General features: G+C 45.3%; 1 protein-coding gene across 1 annotated transcript in view; it reads right to left on the bottom strand.

The window, feature by feature from the left end:
• Nucleotides 1-19,907, bottom strand: part of HARS1 (histidyl-tRNA synthetase 1) — a 654,862-nt gene that overhangs the window by 562,599 nt on the left and 72,356 nt on the right. Inside the window, exon 2 of the mRNA XM_069654217.1 lies at nt 3,727-3,816. Coding sequence (XP_069510318.1) covers nt 3,727-3,816 — 90 coding nt within the window. The remainder of the gene's footprint in view (nt 1-3,726; nt 3,817-19,907) is intronic.

Here is a 19,907-nt window from a genome sequence, read left to right as displayed (position 1 = left end):
CCCCAACTCTGTCATCAAACGTCTCCCAGCCTTCCACTTTTCCCCCTTAGCCAACCAAGTTGGGGTCCCTCAGACTTTCAAGGCAGCAGCCTTCTCCCCCACAACCCAAACATAAGCCACATTTTGTATTCTATATTTTAGAAGTGGACATCATTGTCTCTATATTTATGTAGTCAATATGTGTAATCTGTCAGTGGATACGGTCAAAGCACAGCTAAGAAATAGCCATGGTTGGCAATCCTCATGAGGCAACTCAGTCAATATTTCAATGTATTGCACTACTTCATTCTTAGAACAACATTGACCCGCAGTGGCCCTTATGATTACCTTCAGGTGGATTGTGTTTCGCACAAGAACCACACATTTAACTTGTTACGTACTTGTATGTAAAAATGTATATCGAGTGTATAGTGCCTTTCCAGCCTAAGGTTAAAGAGAAAGGAGGTGAGGTAAACATCTGCATCCATGTCTGGGCTCTAAAACTCCATAGCTTCTCACAGTAAGATTATTTGTAAACAATAGTCACCAAATCGCAAAGATGCATCAATCTTGCATAAAAACTATTTTGAACCAGCTGAAATGCACATCACCCACGCTGTGGTATTACTCCATTGCAATTTCCTTAAGCATCAGATATAGAAAACGCATGAATTCACAAAAGCGGTATGCCTGGAAAAAGTTGTGCAAAATGGATGGTTAAGAGGGACTGATGGTCTGAATTCTAGAATGGTGAAAATGATCATATCATACAAGCACTATAAAAGAGATTAATTACTATTGCGGCATTTAAGTATGCAAAAAATCGAACCCCCCTTTTGCAAACGGTGAAGGCCACTTAGTTTACTCAGAAAAGCAGTTTAACATATATACATCAAAGTGATCACTGTAGGAAAGCTAGTTTATTTTTTACTGTGTTTTGTAGAACTTAAGAGGTCACCTTTCTGTAATTTAAAATACTGTTTGGCCAGCTAGGAGGCTTGGAACGGGTTTGTTCCTATTGGTCCAAGTATCACCCGACCATGAGGTTGTTGATTAGGGTTTCTTCAGAACAACCACAGCTCCAGTGGCACAATACTTGTGAGATGTAATATCGACTACGGATATCCCATGGCCAAAAGATGTCCCATCATTTGGACCAGGAGGTTTACTATAGTCATACCTTTGGAACTGAGCTCGAGTTCATGGTACAAAGAACACCAAGATCTTTTAACAGAACGAATCATTCTGATGGTTAGAATAAGATAGAAACAACTTGGTTGGAGTAACTTCCCTCTTTACCGATAGCAGGCTATTGGGTCTAAAACATGGTACCATCCAAAGGAAGAATATGGATCTTTATAACAATTAGCGCCCTGAAGAGGATGCTCAGCCAATCAGGCTTTTCAGATCACAAGCATTACTCAATTTCTTGGACCAGCTCCCAGTTTCCGAGCCAGCCTCGGCAAACTCTCCCAATCATGCCATTTGCCAACAATGAAAAACCCACTTACCTGACTCGGCTGCGCAGACACCATCCTCTACACTCGCCACGCACATGCTGACCAGCCATGGGAGTGGAGGAAGGGATTCATGGGGAGTTCCTGACCACAATATACGTGGTGGCCATCTAGCTTGTAATATTTTCTTTTAATGAAAAAAGTGGGTTGCACGCTCTGCCCTGTGTTACACCTTGGGGTCCTCGGGATTCTCCGCTCCCGTGTGCATACCCCATTTCCACTACTTTCCTCGGTTAAGCATGGTATACGTCGTCGCTTGGCTGCTCCATTACTGCAGCGGTGGCGTTTGCCATGGCAACTAACCACGGCGTCTGTCCGTGCGAGGAAAGCCATTTCCATAGCGTCTACAGGGACGGCGCGTCATGAGACCACGGCCGCTACTTGGCCTCAGAGGCTCCGCCCCAGGTGGTGTGCTTAAATACAGCATCCTTCTAACACTCGCTGCTTCTGTTTGTAGAGTTACCTCACTATTGCCTTTGAATCCTTGCTTTCCGGTGCAAACCTTGTTTTGTTATTGGACTTCCTATTTGCCCAACGCCTGGTGCCTTTCTGACCTGCAGTTGCTGACTCCGGACTGCTTTTCAGACTTCCTCTGCCTGACGTTTTGTTTGCTTGGTCTTCGCCATTGCCGACTCCAGCCTGCCTTCCGGATTCCTCTGCCTCTCCCAGGTACCTGTTAGACATTGTCTGTACCGCTTCAGTCTGCTTTCAGACTTCCTGATTCTTTCACTGTATTGGGGGTCACGTATTCCTCACCTTATCACGCATCCAAGTACAGCACTCCGCATCATACCGCCTACCATCAGCTCACGCTGATCATCTTCCACTGCAGAATCAAGCACTCCTCTGTTCCACGCCCACCTTCAACTACACTTAACTTCAGACTCCACAAAAAGGGATATTTCCATCTATACTACTACTGGACTACACCCTCGTGCTGCCCGGGTGTCTACCCTACTAGGTTGTATACTAATTGACCTTTTCACAATTGACCTCAGGAGAATTGACCTAATTCAGAAAGTCAATTAGGACATATATGCGGGGGAGAAAATCCCCCGCAACCCTACACCCAATCCAAAAACCCCTGCAACCCCTCACCCAATCCCCTTATATTATTTATAATCCAAAAAAAACACAATACATATATAAAAGAACTAAAATAATATAAAAGGTCAATTGTGCAGAAGGTCAATTAGGACCACTATAATTAGGTCAATTGTGCACCGCCAAGTTTATTATTTTCTTCTGTCGTCGTTACCAGACTACATCCAGTGGCTCTTTTTCTTCTTCTACAGTGGTAAGCTCTCCTTGTAAAATCATACTCCTCTTCCTAGTGTAAGGGTTTAATTCTGGTTGTTAATTTCCCATAGGAGAACCGAATTCCTTCAAGCCCTGCATTAGCTATAAGAGAAAGAAGGTAATTACCAAAAGGGGAGAACAGGAAATGGGAAGTATCTCCCCACTACACATTTTGTTGACCTGTTTCTCTCTGCTTGGTCTCCTGACGGTGCGGGTGTTCCCCGCTCTTTTATTTGATTTACCCCTCTGTCTGTTTTGACTAGTCCAGCAGAGGGGCGTATCCTAGAGAAGAGCTCCCTCAAGTTGAGGAGGCCCAGGTGTAGGGAAACCTTGGCTCATAGATTGAATCCCAAGGAACGTCGGTTCTCTCATCACTCCCTCCTGCGAGCTGGTGAGTAACACCCTGATCCTTTTAAGCGAGTGAGAGAAAAAGGGCCCTTGGTACAACGTAGTACAGAGTGGAAATGCCCAGCCAACCACATTAAAGAAGCTCAGTCTGCTACCACCTGCTACAGCTCATGAAAAATGACATTATTGCATAGTTGTCACATGATAAGGAGCGTTTAGCCAATCAGTGCACAGATCACATGCCTCACGCAATGAATGGTACATGCCTGTAGTCACAGCACCCTGCTGGCTCCTCTGACTCTTGCCTCAGCTTCCATGCTATCACTGTTTGCCTCCTACCATATGGCACCGCTTTTACACTTCCCTGTCCCGACAGCCATCTGACACTTTGGCCTATTAACTTCAGTGGAAGGCAGCTGCCACCCGGTACATTCCACCAAACACTGCATTGTTGCCTATAAACTACATTCACAATCATCAGGCTGACCATTATGTTCACTTTTCTCTGTGACAATTACAACTCAAAACCTAAGCTCCATAAGGAGCTCAACGTGTTACTGTTTGAACAAAACGTGCAGCTTACCTTTGGCGTTTTGAGAACAAATTTGTGTTTCCCTTCATCGCCTTTCACGCTTGCCTTTCGGTCCAGAAGCTTTGCAACGTCGTCTATGCTCTACAAATATAAAGAAATCACAAACTGAAAACGAATGAACTTTTCAAATGTAAAAAACAGCAAATATAGAAGATCCTCCCTATGCAGGGAGTCTGGGGTGTGCCCAAGGCTGTGAGACATAGCTCCAGAGAGACAAACACTTCTCTGCTAGGATATAAATCATGGAGGTTCAGAATCAAAGACGGTTAGATTGTCCGATCTACAGTGCCCAATATTTATCAATCTGCAAAGAAGTGCAACAACATCCAATGTCCCCATCTCCCTTATTGGTATTCAAACAATGGTTAAATGACATGGCACGGTTTGAAATTGAGGGAAGCTGGAAGCTATTTAGTTCCTGCTTCTAGCATAGTAGTGCCTGGTTAGCTTGAAACCAACAGCCACCAGGAGCTACTTTTGGCTGCTAGGGCACAACTGGTGCCTTCCAAACATGTAAATGTGACAGAGTATTTGAGAATGTTAATAAAGAAGAATGAGAACACATCTAATACTCATTTAAACACAATGGTTCATACAAAAAGGACAAAAAGTTAAAGCAGAATCTCTGGTGGCTCCTGGTTCCCCTGCAGTAGCGCCTACCTACAGGATGATGCCCGACACCCAGGAGCCAGTTTTCGCTCCTGCTCATCGAATCTCAATTTCAAACCCTGCATGGTATGCTAAAAAAGTGACGCAAGAAATTGGAATAGTTTGAAACTGGATACGGCCAGTCCCAGCTTTTTACCTTTCTAAACTATTTAAAAGGAGAACTGATCCATTGGATATAGCAGCTACCAATTAGCAGTACACAATAGACCGTTCTTATTAGAGGTTGGTCCTTACAGGAGGATCTTCTGCTCCAGGGTAGGTCACAGTGCTATTGCAGCAGGGACACTGCTGACAATTATGACCACTAATGTGGTGGTTCACTGCACATCACCCAGGAGGGTGCACAACCTCCTGTTTTAAAAATAAAAAAAGATAAAATAGCAGAAGCTATTTTTCTTATTAGTGTCATTGCACCAGCCAGCCACAGACCGCATAGAACAGTATAACCGTAGTGTGTGGCATGCTGAAAGGAAGACACTACTGGGGGGGACAAAACGAGTTTTACACAGATTCATAGATTTTAAGATGAATACAGTAATGTGGTTAGGTCAGTGCTGTGTTTGCCAATGCCCCTGTCCAATGACTTCTCTATGTAACACGTTACAGTGATGAATAATGGCCTTTAAAGTGAATGAACGCTAGTTTCTGAAGGAGGTGCTGTGCAAAAATGTTCTCACAAGCCTCAACCTTAGTCAACATGTTGAGTGATTTTAATAGAAACAATAAAAAAACAATTTCAACGTTTTCATAAAACACTTCAAAATTGATTTTAATGGAAAAGCAAGGCTGAATACAAATAGATAATTACTATGCAAGCAATTCATTGTTAAGTGACATTACTTTTTAATTTGAACAACAGTGGAAGATTAAACTCATGTCTCTGCCTTTACTGAGACACCCATGGTACATTACGTCCATGTCCCTCTTCCTCGTCCCAGCACTTGCCTACACTGCATCAACCTCCATGACAGGACCTAGTCTAAATCAAATTAGTCCTGCTTCTTGACCCTGTTAAAAACGTCCTGTCCTCCAAACAGAGAACAAGATAGGCTGCCCGTTAGTAAATTCTTTGCAAAGTCCTACATCTGGGCTTTTGGAGAGGAAAGGTTCTGGATCCTTCCTATGGGGCAATGTGGTGTTAAGGACGTCCCCTTGGAACTCCTGTGGAGCAAGGAGGCCTGGTTGGTAAAGTGTGGAGGTCTGCTGTAGCCATGATGAATAATCTGGGGGTGGGATGCGGGACATCAGCCTGCACATCCGTGCCAGGAAATTGCTATGAGCCAAGACATGAGGTAAGGGCATGCTGGAGGGTCAACTGGCTTAATAAGGCAAGCTAGCAACAATAGCACGATTTATGGTGGCAAGCTTCCCTATGCTCACAGTCACAGTCTGGGGGCCAGGAGCAAACATTGCTGATTCAGATGCAATCGGCTTACCAGGAGCGTAGCTCTGGCCAATAGCAGGCTGAATCAGTCGCCGAGGATGCACACATGTTGGAATTGTAGGATGTATTAATCTGGTGCCATGTAATTCAGGGGAATTTTCCAATATATTTTATCAATTTAGGTAAACACAAATTATGCATCCATGAAATCCTAACAAATGATCCAAACAGCGTTATAAAAGTAACTTTTAAAAACACACGCATAACCATGTGTCCATTTGAATTATCCTGAGCATGCATCCACAATGTGTTGAACAGTGAATGAGAACTACGGATAAAATTATCATTTTATAGAAAACCATCCCTGCCTACCCAAATCCCTCTACTTCTTAATCATTGCAAATAAATATCCCCCCCCCACTCAATTAACTTATGAGAAATTCAAACCATGTGCTAAAAAAGTAAAAACAAGCTGCATATGATTCCCACATACGAATCACTTACAAGACAAAAAAAATGTGTTTGCTAAATTTACTTCTGTGTTGTTTGTATTGCATTAATCTAAAAACATGACATGTACATTTCTGATTTTCAATGGACACCTTCTAGTCAGAAAAATTGGTAGCGGTTAATAACCCTTTCTTCTTTTCTTGAATGGATCAGAACCAGTTAACAGAACCTTGCTTGGTGATGAAACCAGGAAAGGACTTCAATTACTTTATTTTTCTAGGCATGCACACAGTGAGATGTCCTTCACTCTTCTGTGCTTGTGCAATACAGAAAGGAGTCTAGGGATCTTGTAGTGTACAGAACATAAAATCTAGTTAATCAAATCTTTAATTCCAGAAACAAATTAACTTCTGAAATAATTTCCCAGGATGTACAGTCAACTTGTATATCTCCCCCTCAGTACTTAAAAATGACAGGGGCCAGAGTTTAATCAATATTCCCTACATACTATCACGCCCCTCAGGATAATTTCTCCTTTATCTTATGATTGCATATGAATTTCTTTTGGCGGTTATCCCAGATAGAAGGGCAACCTCGCTGGTTCAATTCTCACCTTCTACAAATAAGTGGGCATCAGTCAGCAGGATGGAACCAGCTTCCCTCCACAGCCTGGTCTCCCCTTTCTGTACTGGGACTCACCCGCCTGGTGTCTCTTCTACTGAAAGAGGCATGGGTCTTTAAATCCACATTGCTCTAATTCTAATCCATAAAATTTGGTCGAAAAAAGGAAGACAATCTATTCCATTCTCCTTTCTGTTATCAATTCTCCTTTCTCGCCTTCTTCCTCTGCATCATTGATTAAGTGAGCGTGTCTGTACCCAGAATCTATGGGTTTTAACTTTTATAGAGCAGAAACTACACCCCTTGAAGGTGTGCATCATTTCTCTAGTCTAATCATCAATGTGTGCGATTGGATAGTGTTCCAAAAGTGACATCACAATAAGCCAACCCGTTTGTGGACATTGGGCATATTAATGAAGGACACTCTGATGGGTGTAACTTCCAAACCCAGTTCACCTCCTACCTGATGTGATGCCATTTGGAGATTTCTGCATTAAACGTTTGCAACTTCCTAAAACAGCATATTTCCAACACTGCGTGAAATAATCCACATTTGCCTAATTTACATAATTAATATAATCTGAAGGAAAAAAAGTTTTTAATCCATCTAATAGCGTTTTTAAGCTGAATTCTTTTTAACAAAATGCAGTCTGTACGACCTTTTGTCTGTAAGTTATAAGCGATAAAGTAAATCCAATGTAATTTCAAAAATGCATTTCTTTTCTTATTTACTAAATAATATATGGCAACCCCAGTTAATCTACATAGCAACAGAACATCTGGTGTTCCATCCCGTTAGGGAGTTTATAACTCCTGCGAATGCTTGGTGAACATGGCAAATGTTCACTGTAGTTAAGCGGTCAGGCTTCAATCCTGCCTCTTTCGGTGATTCCAGGACCTGGCGGCCCCTTTGAGGGAGACATTCAGTTCTGAAAGGTGTTAAATTCCTTCCTTCAGGAAAAGCATGACTGATTGTGAGATGTGGTTATTGGAGTAGTGACCACTACTGACCTATGCTCACAATTAATCCAATTTAGATTTTAGGCATTTAGTCCAAGCCCAGAAACAGATGGAAGTTGTAAATGGTGGCATTTGTTTTTACTGCAGGGCCTGAATCATGTGAAGTAACTTCAGGCCATCATAAGGTTTTATGGCCCAGTTTCTAAAGCCTTACGTTTCATGTCCTCGTGTGAAGGCAAACCTGCATCCCCCACCTTAAGTCCTGGTGTTGCTATGAGTTGAGGAAGGAAAGCGTACCTTTTGGCAAATTAAACCTAACTCCATTCACAATTATAGCCTTTAAAATTACATTTTATTTCCCCCTTGATTTTACATTTTCACAAAACCGGGCAATGTATATATTTCTTTGCAAAAAAACTCTTTTTACAAAGACATTTTCAACATCCATAGATTTAAAAAAAAAAAAAAAAACATCCTTAATCATGTAAAGGAAATAAACACAGTGCAAGGCCCCATTCCTTTTTTTCCTCAAATGCTGTGCTTTTCATTTAAGATGGAACAGTTCTCCATTTTATTAGGAGTTTGCTGGATTCTTTCTGGTAATGTGGAAGGACTTATTTTCTTGGCTTCAGTTACTTAGGACATACATTCTGATGTAGATGGGCAGCAAACAATGTACATTTCCTTGCACCAGTGTTTTTCATAGATGCTGTGCACCGGCCGTAGATCACATGTTTGTTTGCAAAACTGGTGCCTTCTTTCTTTGCATATGTTTCTTCCATATAGATTGCCCTACAGAATAGAATCTATGTCAATGGCCAGCAGCCTGGCAACTGTCAGATAAGAGAGTGGCCATTATGTTTTATTGGGATGGCAGAGCATAGGTGGGTGGTCCCTGCTGTAAAAATTGCTTGAAACGCAGAAGTGCGTTTGTTCCAAACCAGAACACCAATTTGTTGACTGGTGCAGAACTTATAGCACAATAAAAGCCTTAGAGTATAGGAAAAGGTAGCACAAGAGGTGTTTCAATTAAAGTTCAACCTCAGAAAAAGAACAGGATTAAGACGCATAAGTCTGATAAAAGTGGAAGACTAAAGCATGACATGTCAAGAAAAGAAGTAAAGGAGATTGCTAGGCGGTCATTTCAGAATCAAAAGCATGGTAGAAGGAAGAGAAAATGCCCATCTTCTTCAACCACCTCCTCCTCTAAATCCTGCACCTCGTTGTCCTCTACACCATGCTCTGGCTCGTGGGAAGAGAATGATCCATGAGGAAAATATTTGGCTAGAGAGGAGGTGAATAAAGTCCTGAAGCAAGTCTCCAACTTTGTGGGATTAACAGATAAGAGTGGATCACAGCCCATAAGCAGATCATACAAAACAGGCTGTACAAACACTTTCGCAAGTCTGGCCTTCCACTGATCACAAATATTGAAGGACAGGACAAGATAATGAAGGCGGCAGAGAGCTGGAGCATATTGTGATGCATAGATTTGTCTTAGCTCCACCCACTGAAAGCGGAGACCGCTTCACTTTGGGAGTTCAATGAAGTCTGTGTGATTCTATCAATCAAGCCTGCTGGGTTAAACAGCTATGGCAGCTGGAAGTAGCAGTTCGGAATCAAGTGGGCAGAAAAGTAGACTCAGCCTGCAATAGATCAAATGCTGAGGCTTTTCTATACTTCAGGGCCAACACATATGGTTCATGCATTGTTGAGACAGACCTTAGTATAGTGTCTTTAATAAAATTCATAAAGCTTTGAGGAGGGACAGCCTGTGCCCCGATCCTATGTGACATGCAGAAACAGGTGGAGAGGTTGTCGGAACCAGGTTTTGATGAAGTCAGATGGGCATCAAAGGCAATCTTGCACAGAAGACAAGCGCATCTGAGGAGATCTATTGGGAACATCTTGGTGAAAGTACACATGGTGTTCAAAGCTGCCAAACACATGGATACATTTTCAAAAGAAGAACACGTGTACTTACAGCTGAAAAGCCTCAGGTGTCCTCCATCAAGGTTCAATCTGGGTCACAGGACAATAGAATATCTTCCAGCACAACAAAGGCACAGGGAAGCCTCCTAAAATGTTGCAGAAATCCTGACAACCGTGTTTCACCAGTGGGTGGGCAGATTTCATAATTATTTTCAGGACTTGGTCCGAGTTCTCCTCAGAGGTGTGGGGCAGCAAAACTGCTTGGTTTGGATATCAGCTGGAGTTCCATTCTCACCCCCCCATCTCAATCAGGTCATGTCCTAAAACCCATCTCAGAGGAACATGAAAAGGAGAGGTTTGTCATTGACAATGCAGGAAATTCTAGTTCTAGAAGAAATCTCGAAAGAACAAACAGCAGAGAAGGGTCCAGGGTTCCATTGTATCCAAAACATTTGGGAAATTCAAATGTGTCCTTGTATAAGGTTTTATGTGAAGTGAAGAACTGGTATGTCAATTCTGATCAGAAAGGACTTGCAATACCACATTTAGAGATGGCAAAGGCATTCACAGGAACGGTTCTTGAACGATAGTACAAAGATGAGAACAAGTGGTGAACCATAACAAAAAATAAATAGGTGACTTACAAACGTAATATTAACCTAGTGGGTCAAGTGCTGAAAACTGAAGAGGAGTACTGTCCAGATGTGCAAAACGACATTGTGCAGCACTGGAGAAAGAGTGATGGGGCCGGGTGTAAAAAGAGAGGAGTGGTGGGAGCTTCCTCGTTGGTAAGAGGAGAGGTTTAACCAGTCTTTGAAGAGATGCCCAGTCGGGATGTCTGTTTGGGATGGGAAGAGAGTTCCAATGAACTGGGGCACGAATCATGGGAGGATGTCACTTCTCCCCAGGGGGAAGTCCTTTCCTATGAGACTAGAGAGGTGAGGACGCTACCCAATATACCACCTAGGGGTGGTAGTATGCGGGAGGACAAGGACATCCACCTGGGGAAAAGTCTCTTACAAACCCTATCACATAATCCCCTTCCTTCATGGTCATCACTTGTCCTATAGTATAACTATGCGTTTTTGTGAAACCATGGCTGTGCCTAGTGGAGAATGTACTGGAACGAGGAAGAGCAGGACAACCCTATGGAATAGCAGTATGCAAACCTGTAAAAGTATTGTGATGAGGTAGCCCACAAGAGGCATGAAGATTACCAAAGAGACAGTTCACAACAAGACTGACGCTACACAAAGGCGTCAGCAACATAAAAGAGAAAGAGACCCATTGCGGAAGACGCAAATCCCCGAGCAAAGCCCGTTAAGTACGAACTGGGCATTTTGAAGCAGAAGCCGGACAAGTCCTCGAGAGGGAAAAAGCAAACCGAGGGAGACAAGTAGCAGGTCGAACGGTTTCTGAAATGAGCAGACATGCTGAGATCAGAGAAGGTGTTAAGCTCACCTGGTTCCCACAGGGGCATCGATCGCACCCGGACAGCTGCGGTCTCCACCAACATGATGCTTAGTGAAGAGATGACAGTCTGGACTGGCCCACCTAATCTTGTCTGCTGGACTCGTAGAAGTATTCTCCTGCAAGTGGAGAAAGGGATTTAGCCACCCGTGGACTTTAGTGATGGCCCCCCCAACTGTTCTCGTTCTCCCCACTAATCACCTCCGATATCCCCTCTTGGTAACCTCACCTTATGTTTTTAAATGATGAGCCCTCCATCCTGCATGGCATGCAGGGGCGCGTAGATACCAGTTACTTCACTGGTTTGAAGGTACTGGAGGAATTCCGGAGAAATATTGACTCCAGTGTCTATAAAGATCAAAGAGTTCAATATGTCCGATGTTCACTCTTGTTCCATTCCCTCGTTAGGTTGCAGCTGGGTCCAAAAGAATATTGCCTGGAGGCAGCTGATGGCGTTCAGGTAAGAGTCTGTATTACCAAACACTGTCCGGTAAAAGTTGCATGAGTTTAACTTGCTGTTTTCTCTCCCTTTATAGGTGCGGCATAGAAAGATGCAGCGAATTAAAGGATAATACCTCCGGTGGTAAAGCAGGTAAGCCTATCGTGGCAAAGAGATTGTCTTTGTCGATGTTCTCGGCTCACCTTGTTATTCCTTTTGTTTTCCCCCCCAGGTGCTGGGTTTTGACGAAGAAAATGATGGAGGCAGCGCCGAGTTGAAAGATGCGGTGGACTGGTGAATATAACGCGGCGCTGCTGCTGGCGAAGCGACGCGTGCTGAAATAATGTCCTTTCCAGGCTCGGAGATGTGCTGGGTCCGGAATCAGGTAAGGAATCAAATAATGTCCGTGACCTAACCTCTTCTCCTTTCTTTTCCTTTTGTCTAGGAGCTCTGGATTCGAGGCGGGCGTGGCAGAAGACTGGATGCTGACTTGCAGACACGGTGAGCGTTACGCTGCGGGATGCAGAATAACACGAAGCATGAGCTGCTGTTCAGGCATGGTTTAAATAGCCTGCAAAGTAGTCCCAGGTAAGAAGTTCCCCAGAACCACACCCGAGTAAAAAATAGTCCCTGTAATAAAATAGTCCCATCCAGGCCTCACGTTGGCTTGGACTCATTTGCAGCATGGTCTGCATAAGGTAAGTAAAGTCTATGAGCCTGGCGCCAGGACCTATTTCTATGATGAGCCTGGCGCCTAAGGCGCCAGGACTGAATCCAAACAGCCCCCAGCCGCGGCTGTTGGGGTTTTAATGAGTATCTGGATGCCTGCTCCCGGGGCTGATGGACTCGATCCGGATGCCCGGGGGTAGGCATCATGACAGAAGGACCCGGATGGTGGTGTGACCGTAGCGATGGACCGGATGGTCCTGGAACGACACTGACCACCAGCAGTTAACCAGATGCCAGCCCTGCAAATAAGGGGTGTATTGGCCACTTTTACTCCCTAAAAATAGGCAAATACTCCAAACAAAAAATGGGAAACAGACACATATGACCTTGTGCCCCTGCTTTCACTCGCACAGCTCAATGGATATTTTAGGACCAGCAGTGCACGTAGTACCACAGGAATAAATTGCTATTATTACTGCATGATCGAAAGAAGTGAACATGTATCTTTTATTCTGTATGCACAACAAGGTGCAAATAAATAATGAATACAAAAACATTTCCATTTCCCAGTTAAAACATATTTGTACTCGCTTTTAAAATACTCCCATTGGGAATTGGACTTCCATTTTTACTCCCTAAAAAATCATTTTACTCCCAAAAATATAAAAATACTCTCACTTCAAAATCTTATCTGGAGCACAGTGTGCACTTGCACCTTGGAGCGTATCGCATGCACAGAATGGAATTACCATAATAAATTACCTCAGACCCAAATAACCGGACAGACTCAAAGAATATGGCAAAGTACTTTATTGTCAGCTCAAATAAAGTAGGGAAATCTGGCAAACATAAGTCGCTGCTCACACACTCACAGTTACTTTTCTCTTACACAAAGACTTTATACTTTGATGTACGCCAGCTATGGCGTCATACTGCGTGGCAGACAGTAAAACCTATTGAGGGGAGGGATTGGTTAGGGGAACATATATACCAATAGTATGTACAAGTGTTAATAACATGAGTGGCTGCCCCTTATCTGGTAGGCACGCCTCGAAATATGTATAATACTGAATATACAAATAGAAACAGCAGACTGGCTTCTGCAACATTGTATAGCATGTCACTACTTAGCCAATCATGATGAGTTGGCATACTCTCCCAGCCTTGGACATTCGGTTTGCTAGCAGCAGGTGAACAGAACAAAACCCAGGTCCAGAGAACAACGTCAGACCACTGCCCACATTAGTCCATTAGCCTACCGTCTCTCATCAGCTAGACCATGAGCCAGTGGCTCTCCTTTGTAGATGACCTTGCTGGCGGTTTTCTTCTCTGAAATTTTTAAGGGAGTCAGGGTACACCACTGACTTTGTCTGAAGCTTAATGAATAGACCTTGTTTTTGACTTGTGAGGGGACCACGATTTTGTCCATTTCGGTCTGTTATTTACTGCTATTTGATTTAATCATGCTGGGTGCCATTACTCCTCTTGGGCTCTAGTTGCCCCGTCATACTCGTGCTTTTTGCACTCTTAATTGTCCAATACTTGGCCCATGAAGATGTTTTCACTTGTGCTTAAATCGAAGAGAAATGTGCCCTTCGGTAATAGCTTATCCTGGTTTACTCCCTTTATACTTTCCAATTATGTTTTGCTGTGTCATCCAAAGTCTTAGTAAAACAGATATTCTTTGTTCCTCGCAGAAAGATGTTTTCTGCAGCATTTCTGATCTGCGGCACTGGTTTGTCTCTGAGGCAGTTTTGACACAATCCGACGTCCATCTTTCCATCACGGCCGCTTTACTCATGTTATAGTTTCTACTGCAGTAAGCTTTTATGTAACTCATCTACCTTGCGTTTTTGCATATATACATTCAATGAGCTTCATCTCACTTGTCTTCTCGGCATAGAAGATTTCTTCATCTCTTAATAACGGATTACTTCGTTACTTGGATTAGACACTTTCATTCTTTAAGTATTCTTATATCGTTTCTGTGCGTCACTGTGTCTTTTTTTCTATGACATCACTTTACTCTTGTCCATTAGCACTTGTATCTATTCTAGGTCGGATGGTGTATGCTGACATGCTTCCACCACTTCAGTGCAAGGGTACATTCGATACAGTTGTCTGAGTGCATAACGTCTCTCATATCTTTGGTGTGGTATTGGGACGATACCTGGTGCCATGCACAGAGTCTCCCTGCTTTGCTTCCAGTATGACGGATGTGAGGAGGTGGGCACTAGAGATGCTCTCATATGCTCCTCTACATTCCCCCCTCTGGTCAAGTCCTTGACCACCTCCTCAACCTTCATCACCTTTTCTTCACACTGTGGCTTCTTTAGGATCCATATCCTCATCACCCTTCTTAGGTGACCTGCATGCTTTATACGTTTTCATCCACACTCCAAGTCATATAGCAGCACTCCACGGATGGTAGACAGAATACCCACCGTCCTACATATGTCTTATGATCCTTAGGATAATAGAATTTCGTTCCTGGGGTTGGCAGGGAGATTTCCTTTTATGTTCTCACAGGTGCTGCTCTCATTTTGCATGTGCTCAACAGTTTCAGCATTTATATCGATCATTATCTTCATCCCAATAGCTTTCTGTGCTGTCTTTTGACATTGTCCAATGAGGATTATCACAACGCAGAATCCCAGCAATATCAACACTAGTATTGTTCCCAATAATTTGAAAGCATTTGCTATCCAGGTCGGAATCCATGAAACCAGGGATGAGAACCAGTCATCTCCTTCAGTCTCGTCTACTTCTTCCATTTTCATATGCAGAGTTGTCAGCATGTTTATTGCTTCGGACAAGGTTCCATTTTCTCCATCAAGGGCAGGTGTGAATGTACAGCAAGGTGGCCCAATCTTGCCACACACTCCACCTTCCATTGCTGTAATCAAGTCCAGGACATACCTGTTCTGGGGGGTCATCCATCGAATGGCCCTCAGTTCTTCTCAAATCGCGCTGAATCCTTTTATTGTCATGTTGATTGTAGCAGCTCTCATCTGGTGATTTGTAATGACTTTGCATTCAGTGCAGTCTGGAGTCCTGGCATAACTATAGATGTAAGTATCATTGCTGTCTTGCCAAAAAGTTTATGCTCATCTGGAATACGATCAAAAGCTTGTATTGATTTTGCTGAGTAGTTGTTCTCTCTTTTCAGGCGAAGAAGGGTGAGTGACTTCTTTCTCTGGTGTTCATCCATTTTCATAAACATTTTTTCACTCTGAAGATCACTTTAGGGAACTACTAATGCAGGAACATGTATGAGTACTATAGAGCATATTCCTCCGCAGTTTTTAGGCAGCTGCATGTAAGCTCTGGATCCACAGGACCAAAAGCGATTCATTAGTACAGCAGTTCCACCATTCACTCATGGCACTTAGAGTACCTGTTTGCATCCTTTATTTTCTCCAACTAGAACCTGGCCGTTGTTCCTGAAGCATGTTGTTGCATTCTGTATAGGTATTATGAACACCCATGTTAGCAGCTTAGAATACTTAGCCCATGACTTTAGGCATATGTCATTTACTATTCTATGCTTACTGGTTCCTTCTTTAATAAGCGTGCGGTGCAAGATAACATTCCTTCTTCCCATCCTGTATTGGTGGCAACTCGTCCATATACCAATAGCTGAGGTTTCTCCCAGCATCCTGGTGGTACTCATTTTTCCAGCATGTCTGAACAATCCAGCCTCTTCAACAACCTTTACTTGCTCTCCAGCCAGGGAAGAATACATAAGCATCTTGCTCGTCCAGCCTCTCTCTTTTTCCATCTTTTGTGTTTTCACATAAGCATCTTCATATGGAAATGTCCTCCTTGATCACCATCATAGGGTTGCCCACCTTCCATCGAATTGTCCTCAGGTTGTGCAAGCTGCTAGATGGCTGAGGCGCTTTGCATCATATGCAGGTATTTGTCTTGCAACAAACCTTCTGGCTGCGTTCGTGGCATAGGGGATGAGAGAACACACGTAGCAGCTTTCATCTGATGTTCTATCTCCCTCCTTCTTTATGTGTTGATACCATAAGTTATTTTTTAAATGGGCAGGATTATCAAGATACGAGTTTATATCCTCATTATCTTGTGCAGCATCTCTTTGCTCGAACAATTTGTTCAGAAATATTACAAAAACATTGCCTGTACCTTTACTAGGGATAACCATAGAAGCATCACTTAATATTTAATCTGTGGATTCCAAGATGGTTGCTGACAACAGATAGACATGCCGGCAGGTGCTCCAGAACCCGAATTACGAACGGCAGATCCACCACCCCCAGAGAGCGGTGAAGCTGAGTCAGCAGGGGGAATGAGTCCCCCTGGTGACTCCAAAGAAATTAAAAACAGCAGAGACATAGGATCTTCCGCGGGCAATGCAAGGATACACTTGCGTCCCCCACAGTGCGAGCGATGAAGTGAAGCTGAGAGGAGGCCAGAGAGGGGGCGGTCCCCTTGAAGAGGAAATGGGCCGACCCGAATGCATGGGGACTAGCGCCCCATGAGATGCCACCAGCCGTGGGCCTGGAAGTGCCCTGCACTACTGAGCAGCAGGGCTGGAGGAACAAGGAGGTGAGACCGGAGAGCGGAGCAGACCCCGCGGGGAGGGAAACAGACTGGGTTATTGGAGCAGCAGTTGGAGCCTGAGGGACGCTCTTGGCTCGTGTCCCGGTGGCACCAAGGGGCATTGGAGGGCCAGCATGGAGGCAGCTGCAGGAGACCCGGCGTCTATCCTGTCACCGGGGCAGAAGAGGAAGCAGTAGTATGGCCCCCGGGAGGGCAACATGCAGGTCCTTCCTGGTGCACTACCAGAGGTGAAGAAGATACAGTGAGGTCCCTGGGGGGTGGGGGGGGGGGTTCGTAGGGGGCAGGAAAGGAGGAGGGGGCCCCCTGCGTAACAACTCACCGTGAGGGGTACCCCATGTAGGGAGAGTTGGGGGTCCAGGTAGAGTGCACACACGCCCCCGGACGCGGAGTGCCGGTGACACAAGACTGGCAGGGGCAGGCTACACAGTCTGCATCTAGGCCCAGTGTGAGGAACCTGCCAGTGGCGGCCACACAGACACCAGGTTTGAGCCCCAACCAGGACAGACTCATAATTGGTAGCATTGAGGTGAAGAAACTCCCCGGACCCCTAGTACAGCATTAGGGACTGTGGGTCCAGCTCCACTTTGGAGGGACACAGCGGGAAACGTTGGAGAAGTGGGGGAGAGCCCACCACCGGAAACGATTGACGGGTGGCATCCCCCAGGAACACCAAGGCAAATGTCCAAGCCCAAATTGAGGGCCTCGAAGCAAGCACCAACAATGGGGGGTGTGCCGGGTACTCCCCCTACCATATGAGCCCCAAATGAGGCGAAAGACCTGGGCACGAGTACCCCCGAGTCCAACTTACCAAAGGGAGCCCACAGAATCAGAGACTGGGTCATCCATAATGAGGCAGGACCTCCATAATGACCAGACACCTCAAGCGACACTTACTAGGCCTTTCAAGATCAGTTCCAACTGATGGCTCTGGTGGAAATGAGGCAGGAGGTGGGCCAGCTGGGGGAGAGGACAGATCTCCTAGAGAGGGGCCTTCAGGAGGTGGACGGAGATGCCACGGAGAACAGAGGCCATAGAACGTCTCAGTGTGGCTGCCCAGAATTTAGAGATACAAATGGAGGACATGGAGAACAGATCAAGGAGGGTCAACATACGGATTAAAGATCTGCAAAAAACTGTGAGGGACAGATACTTGAAGGGAGTAGCCCAGATTTGCCGGCTTGTTAGAAGGGGAAGAGCCGGAAGGGATAGAACTGGATCGGATCCACAGAACAGGCAGACTGGCGAAAGGCTCCAACACACAGCGAGAGACGTCCTGGCAGCCTTCTCAAGATATGGACAAAAGGAAGCGATAATACACGCTGCCAGGGCAAAAGGGCCAGTGCTGTATAACCAGTGCAGTATAACGGTACTCAGATCTCCCCATTTCAGGATCTGGCCGCCAGTACCCTACTCAAGAGACGGCAGATGGGCCCGGTGGTCAGGGACCTGACCTGGCGTGGAAGGAGATGCAGATTTTGGCCTGCTGTTTGAATGGGAGGGGGTCCAGAAGCAGATCTCTTCAGCACAGGACGAAGCCAACCTCCTGCAGCTGGACGCGACCCTGGACCGGCAAGGAGAAGGCCCCTCCCAAAATGAGAACCGCCCAAGGCCCAGAGCCTTGGGAGTGATCAACGCAAGCAGAGAGGGTAGTAGGAGGGCCACGGTGCGAGGTCCACATGCAAAATCTGGAGAAGAGACAAAGGGGGGTGGCCGACAGTTGGATAAGGGGTCTGACCGATGGATTTGGTACATATACAAATGCAAGGGAGCGGTGGAAGCAAAGGATTGATCTTGGGCGGAGGGAGTGCAGGAGGACACCCCATCTTGGCTTCAGTAAGGGTGGGGTGACCCAGGGGATGGGGAGAGAGAGTTCAGCAGTGTAGGGGAGGGGAGGGCGGCAGACATTCCCAAGTTGGGAAATGGTATGGGGGTTGGAATAGGGGAAGGGGAGGGAGTGATGGGTTCATGGGGTTTAGGGTCCGGGACACAAGGGAAAGGTTACATGGAAGGAGAAAGGGACAGAGGCACCAAGGATCACAAAGGGAGAGAAGGGAGGAGGGACGAGAAAAGGCAGAGCATGAGACTAGCTCCTATTCAAGTGATCAACACATAATGCAAGGGAGTTAAACACCCATTTGAAGAGGAAAAAACAGGCGCAGTTTGTTAGAGGCTCTGAACCGGATGTCTTGGGGATTCAGGAGACTCACCTCCTGAAAAAGGATCAGGCAAGACTTAGGTTGAGGGGGTTCTCCCAAGTTTTTCAGGCCTCGGGACCAAACAAAACAGCGGAAGTCACCCTGGCCATCCGGAATGGAGTAGATTTTAAGGTGAAAGATACTAAGGTGGATAAAGGTGGTATATACATTTTAATAGTAGGGGATCTTCTGGGAATGACACGCAATGGCCTCGGGGGGCAGGAGGCATTCCTAAGGGAACTTATCACACTGGAAGGATTTGCGAGGGGACATACAATACTAATGGTAAACCTCAATTTAGCCTGGGATAGGGCTCGGGATAGGTCCTCGGGTGGCAGATTGTGCGGAGGTCCTCGGGTGGCAGATTGTGCAGAGGTCGGTAGGGGACTCAGTTGCCCTACAAGAGAGGTTTGAGACCTTGGGACTACGCGATGTCTGGAGAGGGGTGATCAGGGACAATGAGGGATAATCATTCCTGTCCACTGTTCACAGGACACAATCCCATATTGACTATATATGGGTCTCTGCCCGGTTGATGGGAACAGTGGAGGGGGTCAAGGTAAGGCCCCTGGGAATAGCAGACCATGAGGTAGTGTCTATGAAGATGCACCTACCGGGGCCCAAGATGGGGGTTTGGAGGTGGAGGTTCCCGAGGGAGCTGCTGCAAGATCCAATTGTCAGGGAGGACTTGGAGGGCTTTTTTTGTAGCTCAAAAGGAGCTCGGACAGTGGAGAGAGCATCCGTTGGGGTGCATTTAAGGCAACAATAAGGGGGGGAATATATATCTGCAAAG

This window comes from Ambystoma mexicanum, chromosome 3q (genome assembly GCF_040938575.1).
Source record: "Ambystoma mexicanum isolate Mex_15411 chromosome 3q, UKY_AmexF1_1, whole genome shotgun sequence".
Classification (NCBI taxonomy): Eukaryota; Metazoa; Chordata; class Amphibia; order Caudata; family Ambystomatidae; genus Ambystoma; species Ambystoma mexicanum.
This window is presented reverse-complemented; position numbering and strand designations above follow the sequence as displayed.